The sequence below is a fragment of the Toxotes jaculatrix genome, chromosome 2 (assembly GCF_017976425.1).
Source record: "Toxotes jaculatrix isolate fToxJac2 chromosome 2, fToxJac2.pri, whole genome shotgun sequence".
NCBI lineage: Eukaryota > Metazoa > Chordata > Actinopteri > Toxotidae > Toxotes > Toxotes jaculatrix.
In genome coordinates, this window is record NC_054395.1 from 8,426,569 (window position 1) to 8,439,932 (window position 13,364).

The 13,364-nt window shown below is 41.1% G+C and overlaps 1 protein-coding gene across 2 annotated transcripts in view; it reads right to left on the reverse strand.

Annotated features, from left to right (window-relative positions):
- Window positions 1-13,364, reverse strand: part of LOC121195075 (MICOS complex subunit mic25a-like) — a 78,817-nt gene that overhangs the window by 64,974 nt on the left and 479 nt on the right. For both annotated transcript variants that reach the window (XM_041058295.1, XM_041058285.1), the window contains exons 2-4: window positions 11,022-11,115; window positions 10,121-10,241; window positions 9,662-9,806 (exon numbers count right to left, since the gene is read on the reverse strand). In XM_041058295.1, the coding sequence (XP_040914229.1) occupies window positions 9,662-9,806; window positions 10,121-10,241; window positions 11,022-11,115 (360 nt within the window). The remainder of the gene's footprint in view (window positions 1-9,661; window positions 9,807-10,120; window positions 10,242-11,021; window positions 11,116-13,364) is intronic.

Below are 13,364 nucleotides of genomic sequence, written 5' to 3' on the forward strand. Positions count from 1 at the left end.
ACTGCAATTCTTCTGCGCAGAGAGACAGTCACTGCATTCAAAACACATTTTCGCAACTCACCAAAACAAGAGATCTGAGCATAAACTGTGTTGCATTAAAAAATGATTACAACAGGCCTTATTCACAGCTGATATTTTGACTTGTTGTAGTAAAAAAAAAACAAAAAAAACGCATAGTTGTTACTACTAACATGAACAACGTAGGGTGGCCAGATCCCAGTTCACCAGATGTGGGACAAAGACTACGTTTGCGTGGGACAATGTGGGATACCAATGCATCAAGGTAGAACTTCTAAAAAAAATAAACATTTCTATTCTGCTCCATCAAAAGTCTTTCACCTCTATCACAGCAACAATTGCAGGTAGGCCGGGCCCACACAGACAATGTACTTTCAGCTTCCGTCCATGTCTCACGCTGCATGCCGTTTTGACTTGACTCGCATTGTTTCTTGTTGGTGAGCGCGCCCGGCCGCGACCCACGTCCCAGTTTGATTGACATGATCAAACAGCCTGCCCCGCCCCCTATTTGATAAATGCCAGATTATAAAACACGCATTTCAAAACTGGAGTCTGACTGTCAATAACAATGCGGGACAGCGTCTCAATTTGCAGGACGTGTGAAAAGTAATGGAAATGCGTGACTGTCCCGCACAAAGCGGGACATCTGGTCACCCTAGAACAATGTGGTGTATGGCACGGCTTAGTAAGCCATCACGGTGTGACAGTGAGCCAACTTAAACAATACCAGGACCCTGAAAATGAAGTAGTTACCGTAAATGGAAACCAGAAATCATTAATTTCCCTTTTACCTGTGTTTTTCCAACTGAGACCTGTCAAAATGTCAAAGAGGCTGTCTGTCGGTGAAAAAGGTCTATTGAGCTGCAATTTAATATTGACTAAGCTCAGCCCAGCATGGCAATTTGACGTTCACTCCCAAAATAAAATGCTTCCTCTTTTGTAGCAACACTGGTTTTTGCCAGCAGTAGTGTTGCTGGGACTCTGTACTGAACATGTCAAGAACCATATACTGTGTAATTGCAATCAAACCCTGCTGAAAATCTGTCTCGCATTCCAGCTTTACTGTCTGCTTGTCTGCTTATGGCTGTCGTGACTGAATTTCAAGATCAGTCCAAGTCGGAGTTAGTTTGGAGGCGTGTTGCAAGTCCTTTACTCTCAGTGAGAGTTAAGGACTTAAGGAACATCCCAGGATGTTTAGAAATGGGCCTTCTGGTTCAAGTTAGCCAGAAAGTGTTGAGAGTATTTATTTTGCAATAATAAAATCTATATCCCAGTCCAGTGGGGAATGTCGTGACAACTTTCATCTTTCCAAGCTCTATCACAGTATGAAAGCACACAAACTATATTTAGCATGATGACGCAGTGTACAACTTGTTAACTACTTCAGTGAGCTATAACGTACTCTTCCATGAAAATGTAACTTTTGTCAATTAAAGACAGCTCCAAGTGTAGATAGAAATCGTCTACTCTGATGTCCATTCTTTTCTCAGCCTGCCTTGTTTTTTTTTTTTTCCAGAGTACCAAGATTAACTGGTCCCGTCTGTGTGCCTGCTTGCTTGGCTCGTCTTACCTGACTATCTGACAGAGCAGAGGGAAGCTGGCTTTTGAGAAGCCTAATAGCTTTACATGCAGAACCATGTCAGTTCCTGCAGATTACAATTACCGATACAACTGCGGGCTTATCTGTACCTCAGCCTCCTCCTCCTCCTCCTCAACCCATCCCTTCACTCACCGCTTTCCTTCTATTTCCTTCAATGCCACTCCTGCCATCTCCCCCATCTCCTCAGCACCCTCATTTCCCAACATTCCCTCTCCCTCTTCTCCCTCTTTTCTGGTCATCCTTTCCTGTTTACCCCTCTGTTTCATTACATCTTTTTTTTTTCCACCCTCGCTCTCACTTCCTCCCCCTTTACGGCTCTTATTCTTTTTTGCCTCCTCGTTTTTTTTTTTCTACCTAAACACTGGAACAAGCTCTGTGATTAACTGCGTGCGAGTTCATATGTCTCAGAGTACGTCTATTCATACAAAATGAAAGCATATGTGTTCTGCATCTATGTGGTAATAATCCTTAAATTGCTTGAACAATGTCAGTCCATTGAAATTCAAGACAAAGCCTGCGCGCTGAGCAAAAGCAACTCATTTAACCTGTTTTTCACTCATCTAAATGGTATAATAGCAGTGTGTACCATATGCCTGACTAAATAAGCAGTCAGAGGGGTACATGATAAAACATCAAGCAATTCAACAGCTCATACGCACTGCTATAATGAAGCATGTCCCCATCTGCCTCAGTCTGTTGCACTCTTATGTGTATATGTGTGTGTGTGTTTGTGCGCGCGCGTGCGTGAACACAGCTGTTTCTCTCATACCCTTAACAAAAGTCTGAATGAGCTTCCTGAGTGTGTAAGAGAGACACAACACTGTCGTTCCATCAGCAGAGAATCTCGGGCTGATTACATGGATTTAGGTATAAACAAGAGAGGCAGGTTTGTCCAATCAGAGCCAACATCTGGCTCATTCCAGCAGGACTGCCTGACAAACAGATAGACAGACAAGAGGGATCCCAGCACTATCTTGTTCTGGAGTGGTGCTGCCGCCTCAGAAAACCATCAGGGAATCAAATGCTCGAAATTTAGTAGAATGTTTGGCCTTATGGTCTTTGTTGTAAAGTAGTGGTGGCAGTGTTAGGGGAGTATTCCTGAGACATGATGGATATTCTGTGCTGGTGTTTTTAGGATAAAGTACTTCAATTACAATTACAGGGACAGATATACACACAAAACATAAACTCGCATAGGTGTTAAATTTAACTTTGACTTTCACTGAATAAATATCCTTAACTAAACTTAAACTATGCAAGACCCACCGGGGGCATAAGTTGTCATTGTAATGCAATGCCATAAAAAGAAATTGAAGTAGTATTGTCTGCTCTTCAGGGCGAACAGACAGCTTTGGCTCGTCAGTGTGGGCAGTGGCGTTTTCTGCAGTATTGTATAGTGGAGACACCCCACCTTTCCTGAAATAAGGAGCAGCTTCACTAAATCTGAAGAAATGATCATGTTTTTATGAAGTATAATGCTTAGCTTGCTAAGTTTCGAGGACAATGAGCAGTGGTGCTATATCACACAGCAAAGGCCACATAATGAGTGGGGAGGCAAAAACATCTTCTGGTAACTGTACTGATGACAAGATTAGATCTGTCAGGACCTGTCCAGCGGAGGCAAGCAGGTGATTGATCAAGGTCATTACTCAGAGCAGCACATCGCAATGTTGGGACAGAGCAAAACCTTCTGAGTATTTAAAAGCTGTGAAAAGTAGAAGTAAGCATCAGGTGCCAGGTAAACAGGGACCCATATATGGGCATTTGAAACTGCAGTCTTGATTAATAACTAGTAGGCAGAGCAATGCAGGATAAAAATAAATATGCATGAGTGACAACATCCCAGCTGAGATGCCCTCGACACTTAAATGAAAATAAAATATGCGAAATACTGCTGTTTGAAATATTAATCTAAAATAGAATTACATTTTATCTACAACACGCTTCTTTTTACCTTTTTGTGACTCACATAAAGGCTGTTATTAAGCCAACGAAGAAATCCAAGCATACAGAAAGGTACGGACAGCCACAAGTTGTTATATATCGCAATCACTATAAAAGCCGGTGAGAGAAAGAACGTCAGCGGCTCTTGGCATGTGACAACTTCCGTGAAGACTTAAGTAATTTGAACATTACAATGAAATGTTCCCTGTCGCTGTGCCACTCTACAACCAATTCTGAAGCTATAAAACTGATGGGAGAGATGAAAGGTCATTGTATAGGGAGAGAAAAGGTGAATTAGATTAACATGGGAACCTGTGGAATAACATTTGTGACTGAGGCTTCCAACGAGAGAATTTCACACTTGAAATTCAGCTTAATATTGTACATGATGGGCACCGAGACAAAGTGGCAGCTGGAACAATACAGTGCAAGATAGAGACAGACAGATGCTTTCACCTTTATGTAAAGTCAGTGAAACATGGTATATCCTTTTGTTGCCATCTAGTGTCACTTGGAGGAACTGGTTAATCCAGTATTTTCAACAGATGTTCTCAATGAGAAAACACATAGATGTGCTTTTACTGATGTACACTGACCTAAATCACCCTGTACTACCTTTGTCCTTGCAAATGAACACTTCACCCCAACCTTAAGCTTTATACAGTCTGTAGCTAATCCTGTATCACCTCTCTCTTAACAATCTCTATGCACTTTACATGACAACTCTAATTCCAGTACCTGGGAGCCCTCAAACCACGAGCCTGTATGCCTGCCTGCATCTTGTGTAAGTTTTACAAAGCTCTAGAATAAAACTGGGAACGGCTGGTGGAGATGAAATCTGCCCCCTTGAAACCCCCCTGCCCAAAAAAGTGTAGCTGTCAAAGCCAGTTCTCCAACCACATAATTAAAAAGGAAAAAACAATTCAACCAACTATTCTACAATCAGTATTCAAGAAAAATCTTACACATCAAACGTATATTCATTGCAAGGGGCATGTGTTTTTGTGATGTGCTAAAGGTGTATTGTTGCAAGAATGGTCAAAATGGAGGCAGCAGTAGGTGAGATATCCTGGATTTTGGTCCCCAATATGGGTCATTCAGAGCAAAGTCTGGATCCAACATTTCCCATGATGCAACATGAAAGTATCTTCTGCTAGACTTCCCTTTTGTTTGTCTCACTGGTAAATGCACACGTTTGAAACTCAAATTTGAGAAATAGAAGATGTTATACAACATTTTCACAGCATATATACAGCATCTCGTGGCGTCTAAACTTAACCTGATTCATAAGTAGCTCTTTAATTCTGACCTGTTTGGCCCTCAAGATTTCTGTTGGACAGTAGATGGATAATTGAGTGATACCTGCAGCAGAAATAACTAATTAAGTATTTAATTAATCAACAAAAACCTAAGCTATCAGATAAACTTTTAATTTGCCATGATCATATGTTAAAAAAATTCAACCCAGTAACAATAACCAACTTTCATTCTTCCCTGACAAACTATGTCCTTGTAAGATGCAACTGATTCGCCTGCGATTCACAGCCATGTTCAAAGAATGACGAAAGCATGGATGACATTTTGTATTAGTTGAAGCTCCATCAGAGGAAGTTAAAGGGCAGCTAATAAAATAGGCTTCCTAATTGTTCTGTGAGAACAGAGAGAGAGAGAGAGAAAAATTTACCGTATGCTAATGTGACTTATAACCTTTTTTTGGCTTTCAACAGGCGCCAAAAGGCCATTAATACATTATAAAAAGAGAAAATCCCTTTTAGCCCTTAGTTCGTCTTGCTTCCTTTCTTTCCATTCTCCTGTTCCCCTCTCTCATTCTGAAATTAATCTGCGGAAGATTTGCTGTTAACAAAGACTATTCACAGATCGCAGCACAGTGGATGAGGGCCTTGGCTGAAAGATGAAGAAAGGGCCAGAGGAATGACGGGATCACGTAGTTCACTGGGAAGAGGACAAAAGGCAGGATGAAATGAGTGAGGGAGTGAAGGCAAAGACAAGAAAGAGGCAACTAAATAGAAGATGCCACACATCACTGTCTGGCTCTCTCTGACTTGTGACTCAGTGCTGAGCCCACGCACACAGGACAGGAAGCACTTAGTCACCTGTAGCACCTTCTCCTCACACCTTTGTTTCACACTCAAGGCTAAACTCTGTTCCTTGTTTCCAACCGTTCATCACACTACAGTGATTCTTTACAGAGTTACTGGCCACACATTTACAGAGTAACTCTGTCCTCCTCTCCTGCATCTCCTCCCACTGTTCCCCTTTATCATAATCCTGCAGCTCGTCCTCCGTCACACGTTGTTCTGTCTCATCATTGCTATTTTTTTCTTGCAGTAATTCTCAGTGAAATAGTTCTGAGTCCTGCAGGACATTTATCACCTTAGGTGACTTCTTTCACTCTTTCTACCTGTTTGCTTTACAGTACTGATGGACTAAGAAGGTGTTTTTGTTCTCCTGATTGGTCGCCAGCTCCACAGGAAGTGTTTACTCATCAGTCAAACAAGGTAACAGTTAGACAAGTGTCACTCTTCTGTATTTTGTGTACAGGCAATGAAGAGACAGTCATTATTTTCATTCTTCATCTATACATTCTATCTCTCCTTCCTCTTCGCTGTTCTCCCTGTCCTTCAGAATTTATATTTCCCGTCAGCCCCTCTTTTTCACCCCTTCATCCTTCCTCTCCTCCTTCCCTAATTTCTCCTGACTGTGCAAAATGTTCAGTCATCTCGTAACCTGCTTTTTAATCACACTTCCCTCCTTTTTGTCCTATTCATCTTCCCAAACCATTGAAGAAACATTACAAATAGTCACTCCTCCCTTCTCATCTTTCTATAGCTGCTCTTCTCTTCCCCCTCCTCGTGATCCTCCAGAAAATGTTAAATCACTTGTGAAGACTTCTTTTTTCAACTTTTCAGTCATTCCTTCCTCTTCAGCTCAATTCTACAGGAAATGTGTGTCGTCTTCTCTTTCACTCCCATTCATTCTTGGCTCCTCTTCATTCTTCATCCTCACCCTTCACAAAATGTTCAGTCACTTCTTTTTCATCCTCACATCCTTCTTGCTCCCAATTACTTAGTAAATGCTTAATCAGCTGTCACCTCTGATTTCTCTTCTTCTCATATGTTCAGTCTTCCTCATCCCTTTTCTCCAGGCAATATTGCATCACTGTCATCTTCTTAAACTTTTCCCTCACAGGGTGTGAAATTAACATGGGCCAGCTGCCAAATGTAAGTTGGTTCTGACCACGGCAGCCCACTAACTTTTTTGCGATACAGCCAGCCTTGTTGGCAGGTACTCTAACCTGGGGGCTCTACTGTTAAAACCCATTTGATTTCTTGAAAATACATTTTACAAGTACATATACTATGTTTTGTCTACTTTCTAGGTGTTTATAGTGCGTTATTCCACCAAATAGCAACTGCCAGTGTAAGTGATAGTAATAAGCCTTATCCATGTTATGTATTTCTAAACTACGAAGAATACATTCGTAGTCAATGTCATGACCAGTTCCATGTGTGAGATGCTTGTTCATGGCAGCGTTTTACAGCTGCGCTAAAAATGTTTTTATATAAACATTAGCTATAAAACTTGATATTCTCAACAGTTATAAAAAAAAAACAGCCCTTTAACTTGCTTGACCAGACTGGCTCTGCAGAGGTCGCACAGGACAAAGAGCTGCAGATGATGTGTGATCATGCACTCTGATTCCACAACAGGGGAAAAACTCCTGAGTTAAGACTGTGAGCAAATCTGCCCATACTTCATGTGTATGTGCGTATATGTATTCAAAGCACAAGAAACAGTAATTACAAGCAGCCCTCAGTATCAGGAGGTCCAGTCCTGCTCGGCTGGTCATTCTGCTCACGACGTCCCTCCAGCGTCTTTCTATTAGGAGTGGAAGTGTGTTGGAGTGGAGATAAGACAGGTGCTACAGCATGTCTCAACACGGGGGGAGGGGGGCAGGTGAGAGAGGAGGGAAAGGGGAGGAAGACTCACGTGAAACAGGCACCAGTTGGTGTGTAAAACAAGCTCCCCCCCTTCCCATGACTATACCTCCAGTCCTATCTCCAGCTCCAGGAAACTCTCAGGGTGCAATTTACCGCTTGCACTGCACTGATAATACTGTCTCCAGGGCAGGCAGGAGAGAGTGATGGGCTGGGATAGAAAAGAGAGGAAAACAGAGGGAGATAGAGGTTGGGGCGTGAGAGAGAGAAGAGAAAGCAGAGCAGGGAAAAGAGGAAGAGAGAAAATGGTAACGAGAAGGGGAGATAGAAAAATAACAGCAACGGAGTAGGGAGGAGGAGGAGGAGGCAGAAGGAGCACCACCATGGAAATTACAAATGGAATCCGAAAGACCCAATTTATGTCTGTACGAAATGCTCCAACATGTGATTTAACCGGAGAGGACTGCACTAGACTGAATCGAGACTTGACCCTACACAAACTTATCTCCTCAAATGAACCTGCATTTGCACAGCTTTATCACTGAACTCACTGCATGCAAACCCTTAAGTTTTCAAACGTTCTGGGATGATGGTGAGCAAAATTCAGAAGGTGCTGCATCATTACACACAGACTACAACAGCTCCGCCAACAGGTCACTAGTGGATGCTGCAGTGGGAACAGGATTTTTCCCATTTCCCACCAAGGACAGATCTGAGTGACAAAAATGGCAGTAAAGTTTTCTGTAAACTGTGAATGATGATGAAGGGCTAAAGTAAATTAGACAAGTTATCTGTAATTCACAAAACTGGAAGAGGTGGTTATTTAAATTACCATAATAGACTCTTTTCAGTAAGACAAATGAAACACAGGCTGTTTTTATGCCAGAATCTTTGTTAACAGGTAACTAAAGAAAAAAGAGCTCAAACAAGATTTGAGAGTTGCACTGCTTTGTACATAAAGACTGCCAGTGACATACAGTTCTATGTCTTACACAGAAACACAGACCAGGAGAAGAAAGGTCATCAAAGCACTGCCTGAGAATTTAGACTATTCATCTCTTGCCACTGGGGAAGTTTTTTTTTTCTAGAAAGTGGCATATACAGTTCATCAGTGGTGTTAGAATCATTTTAGTGCGGTCAGGGATTTAGAAGGAGTAGTGGGACAACTTATTCGTTCCCCACAAGGAGCCACATTCATGAAAAAAAAGAAAAACAATACGCCTCATTAGGTGAGGTTAAGCAGAGACCATGAATATGGTTGGTTGTTAGGTAGTGTGAGCTATATAATCCCTATTGTATATTTTCTAAATCTGAAAGGTCATACAAAGAGAGTGTTCACCATCATACACAACTTCTATATTACCTGGAACAGCATATTTAACCAACTCACCAGACCCATAACTGTAGAACACTGTACACACTCTTTTGTCTCTTGATCAAGAGCCTGCTTTCTTCCATATTAAGTAACCAATGCCATAACTGAGCTACACACACCTTACAGCGTGCCTCATTTAATTCCCATCCCACGTCCTCAACTATAGCTAACTTTGGTATTTGGATATTTGTGCACACCCAGAAAACATGTGAAGCACCAAAAAACATAGCTATTGGACAGACATTATGTGTCTCTGTCCTGCATGGCCGGTGTGATGTCCATCTTCATATTCTTAAGAAAAGATCATTATACCTGAAACTGTTCCACTTTGAATTTGCTTCTGATTTGCATTTATGGGTGTATGCTGTCATCACTGTGGATAGCTAGTGTGTTGACTAGATTAACGGCTATTAAAATGACTACTCAATCAAAAATTTCACTCACTAACTAGAAGTTAGTTTTCGCTTCCACTTATGAATGTGACTGTGTTAGTGTAAATCCTCGGAAAGCATCCCTAGCTTCTCTGCTTTTACAGAGGCAATGCAGTTGTTTATCAAAACCATTCATCAAGTACATGTCATGTAAATATGGCAGGAAAAATTCAGCTATGACAAGAAACAGAGCTCTGTCTGACCTCAGTAAACCCTGAGTGGGTGGTCAGTAATTTTGTGATGTTTACTAATAGTATTTTTTTAAAGTCACAAATAAGGAAAACTCTACATTGGATGAGAACATGAGTCTCTGTGTGAGCGTGTGTGTATGTACCAGTTGTTTGAACTTCTCAGCCTCCTGGTGAGTGTGTTGTCTTTCCCGGCTCATAGTTTTAATCATCTCCTGCATCGCTGCCTCCCTCTCTCTTTGTGCCACCTTGGCCAACTCCTCCTTGAATATTGCCTGCTGTTGTTCATACCTGAAACACATGTACCATACATACAAAATATAATGCCTGTATTTATTTCTAGCTGCCTTTAGTTTCTGTTTTTCAAAGTCTTCTGACTGCAATCAAAAGCTTTATGCATGTAAATCCACAAGGTGGCAGCATATACCAATTTTCAGGCCCGGCAAATCCAGTGTATCTAAAATGAGGTTGAAGTTTTACAGAGGAATATAAAAATTAAGTTCATCAAGTAACAACATTTTTAAATATTTTTCAGTTTAATATTAAAAGTTACTCTTATCCTCAAAGTGGTATATGTTTCTTATAAATCCTTTTCGTTAACCCACCTCCTCTGTTCTTCCTTAGCGTAGGAGTCTGGCTTGTTAGTCTTGGACTGGGTATTGGGTTGGGCCCGGTGCTGTGGGTTCTGCCGGGGTCGAGTGCTTGAGCTGGCACTGCGAGAGACACCTGGACAAAGACAGAGAGGATATCAAAAGGCTTGCTGAAAAAGCCAATATGAACTGTGGCAGTTTGGTGACTTACAGCATTAAAATAAAATTACAGATTTAATTCATACATAGTGTCACTAAATGTCTAAAAAATGCAACCTGATTATTATTGGGTTTTTTTTATATGTCCTGAAAATTATGTCTAAAAAAGAAGGGACTGATTTATATTTGAGGATGACTCAGTAAGGCCTACATACTGAAACAAATTCCTGATAAGTCAAAATGAGTGAAAAGCATCTCCCGATATCTTTAATGCAGAACTGACCAGAAGCCAGATTATGTGTTAAGCTGTCAATAATCACAGGTGTCACAGAGCAGCACAATGAGGAGCATAAAGAAACTGAAAAGTGTTAACTACCAGAGAAAATGATCCTGAGTGCATCAAGAGCCTGACAGGAGAGAGTGACAAGTTAAATGTGAACTGATGGAGTCAGTATCTCAGGGAAATTTGCCCTGCAGGTGTGTCCTGAAAGTGTTTTGTATCTCAAGAAATTTGCTTTCCAACTACAGGTGTTGGAAAAGTGGGTGCTCTTCTTTTAATCATGGTCAAGACATCACACAACTGTGTGAGCACTTCAGGAACAGTCCACTGACCTTTGAGTGTAAAAATCTGTGGTGGTGGTGGTGGTGTTCCCCTGTCATGTCTAAATGTGAGATGGAGCTGGTGAAAACACATGAGCCAGCTCAAATGACAATGGATCATCTTCAACAGTTGTGACGGCTGTAAGGTGAATGCTACCTGGGTCTTTCTGGGTGCTTGAGGCTGATGACGGTGTGCGTTCTGGAGCGATGTTGGCTACTCCTCTCATCCTCTGAAGAACATCTTCTGACAGCTAGACAGAGGGATGTAGAGAAAAGATGGATGGACTAGAGAGACAGAATCGACGCAGAGCTTAAGTTTTTTTTTCCTCGTTTTCTTTACAGAAGAAATAATAGGAGGTTTTTCTGCACGTTTCTACAAACTTAGCAGCGGTTTACTAAATTAAAAAGCAAGTCATAAATTATGTGGTGTTATATTTATTCAAATGAAAGTCATAATTTTATCTCTTTAATCCCTTGCGGAAGGACAGAACTTGTGAAGAAAAACACACAAACTGGTTAAGTATGGCAAACACCCCCCCTCCCAAAAAAAATCACTGGTTCACTGCTGCTGCGCTATATGAGTGTGTGTGTGTGTGTGTGTGTGTGTCTGGGGAAATGGTTAAACATAGCTACACCAAAAACCACAGGAGTCAGCACCAACCATTGACTCACTCTTTCTATGACTCACAACATTTGAATGTTAAGGCTGGGCAGCAAATATGATTATCTGAAAGGCTTTTTGTTTTTGCTTTATACAAGACATTTTGTAAACACGTTCGCAATCACTGAAGTACAACTAGTATAAATGCTTAACTTGAGCGGTTTTATATTCCAGGGGTTGTTATACTTCATAAGCTTGCCTTTGCAGGAATGTAACTAGAGCTAAAGGTGCCTTCAAGTCCTACCGGAAATTTGGCACTTACATCCAAAACTCCTTATACACCTTAGAAAGTAGGGCTGCTATGGATGCCGTCACACACACACATTCAAACATTCTCTGTGTGTGAATGCATGCAAGTTGTATAATTAGAGATTAATGACTCCACCAAGCTGACAATGGCTACTTCACTGACCTCCTCTTGTTGAACAGTCTTTTGCACAGTTACGGGACTCTTCTGACCACACCCAGTGAATGTGGCTGAATGTTGTCAGGAGAGTGCTTTACCTGTAACCAAACTCAAAAGGCTGTGAAGGTCACGGTGCACTGAGTACACTTCTACACCACAACAGTAAGGTGAAAAGCCACTTGAGATCAGCAAAAAACTAAAAGTAACATTTTCCACGGATATAAAGTTGTTTGTCATTTAAAATAAACCTTCACAGAGGTATCTAGAGCTGGAACAATTAGTCAATTAACTGATTAGTCAATCGACAGATAATTAATTGACAACTATTTTGATAGCAGTATGCGACTTTTAAGACACATGCTTGTTTCTAGTTTCTCAGAAATGAGAATTTAATACTGTTCTTTATCACACATGATAGCAAACTGAATATCTTTGGATTTTAGACTGCTGGCCAGACAAAATGAGACATCTGAAGAACTCCAGTTGCTTTGTGGAAAATTATTATGGGCATTTATCACTATTTTCTGTCATGTTATAGAAATAACAATTCAATAATTATTATTAAAAATAACTAATGATTCGTTTCAGCCCTACAAATATAAATCAAAGTCTCTTATTTATCTAAGGTCTCTTAATTAACTGTGAAGTCACATAATTACTAGCGTATCTTAACTGCTCCAAGCGATGTTTGTGGATGAAAAACAAAAACAAAAAAAGCCACCTCACAATTAACAATATTTAAAGTGTTTAATCGTGGAGTAGTTTAATATGTTTGGGCACAAATACAGTTGCATTACCATTTCATTGGATGGCCACGACTTACTAAGCAAAGTAGGCAAAATTTCGGCAGGTACTCTAACACCGGAAGGCAACAGTGTCGAGAACCAGAGAACAGCAAACCAAACTTCATTCGAAATCTGCCAATTTAAAGCCACCTCGGTTGTGGACATTTGGCCTCATAGCTACAACAATTGAGTCCATTAAGACATCAGTGTGAATCTCTCCTTAAATTTCCCGTAGCTGACATGTTCAACGTAAACACTAGCGAACGTTAACGCTTCTGTTAACGGCTAGGTGCTCGACTTGTCTCTAGCGTTGTTAGCAAACGCTGACAGCAGCTAGTGAATTGTGCATAATGTGCGATTTTTAGTACACTGAGTACCACTAGCTAGTGATAGTGATTATGCCGAATTTACCAGAAGACCGTGAGGGTTTCTAAGAGACGTCGGTCAACTACCAGACATATTCCTTTCCCGATAAGCAAGGCATACCTCTACCTACAACCTATTACGAATGAAGTTTGGTGTTACGACAAAGTGACATGTTTCAGGTCGTACATCAACCTGCCCCTGCATCCCGTTACACCCTCCTCTCCTCAGCAGTCGCTTTAAGGTTGTGAACTTAACGTCAGTTCAACCCAGAATAGACCAGTA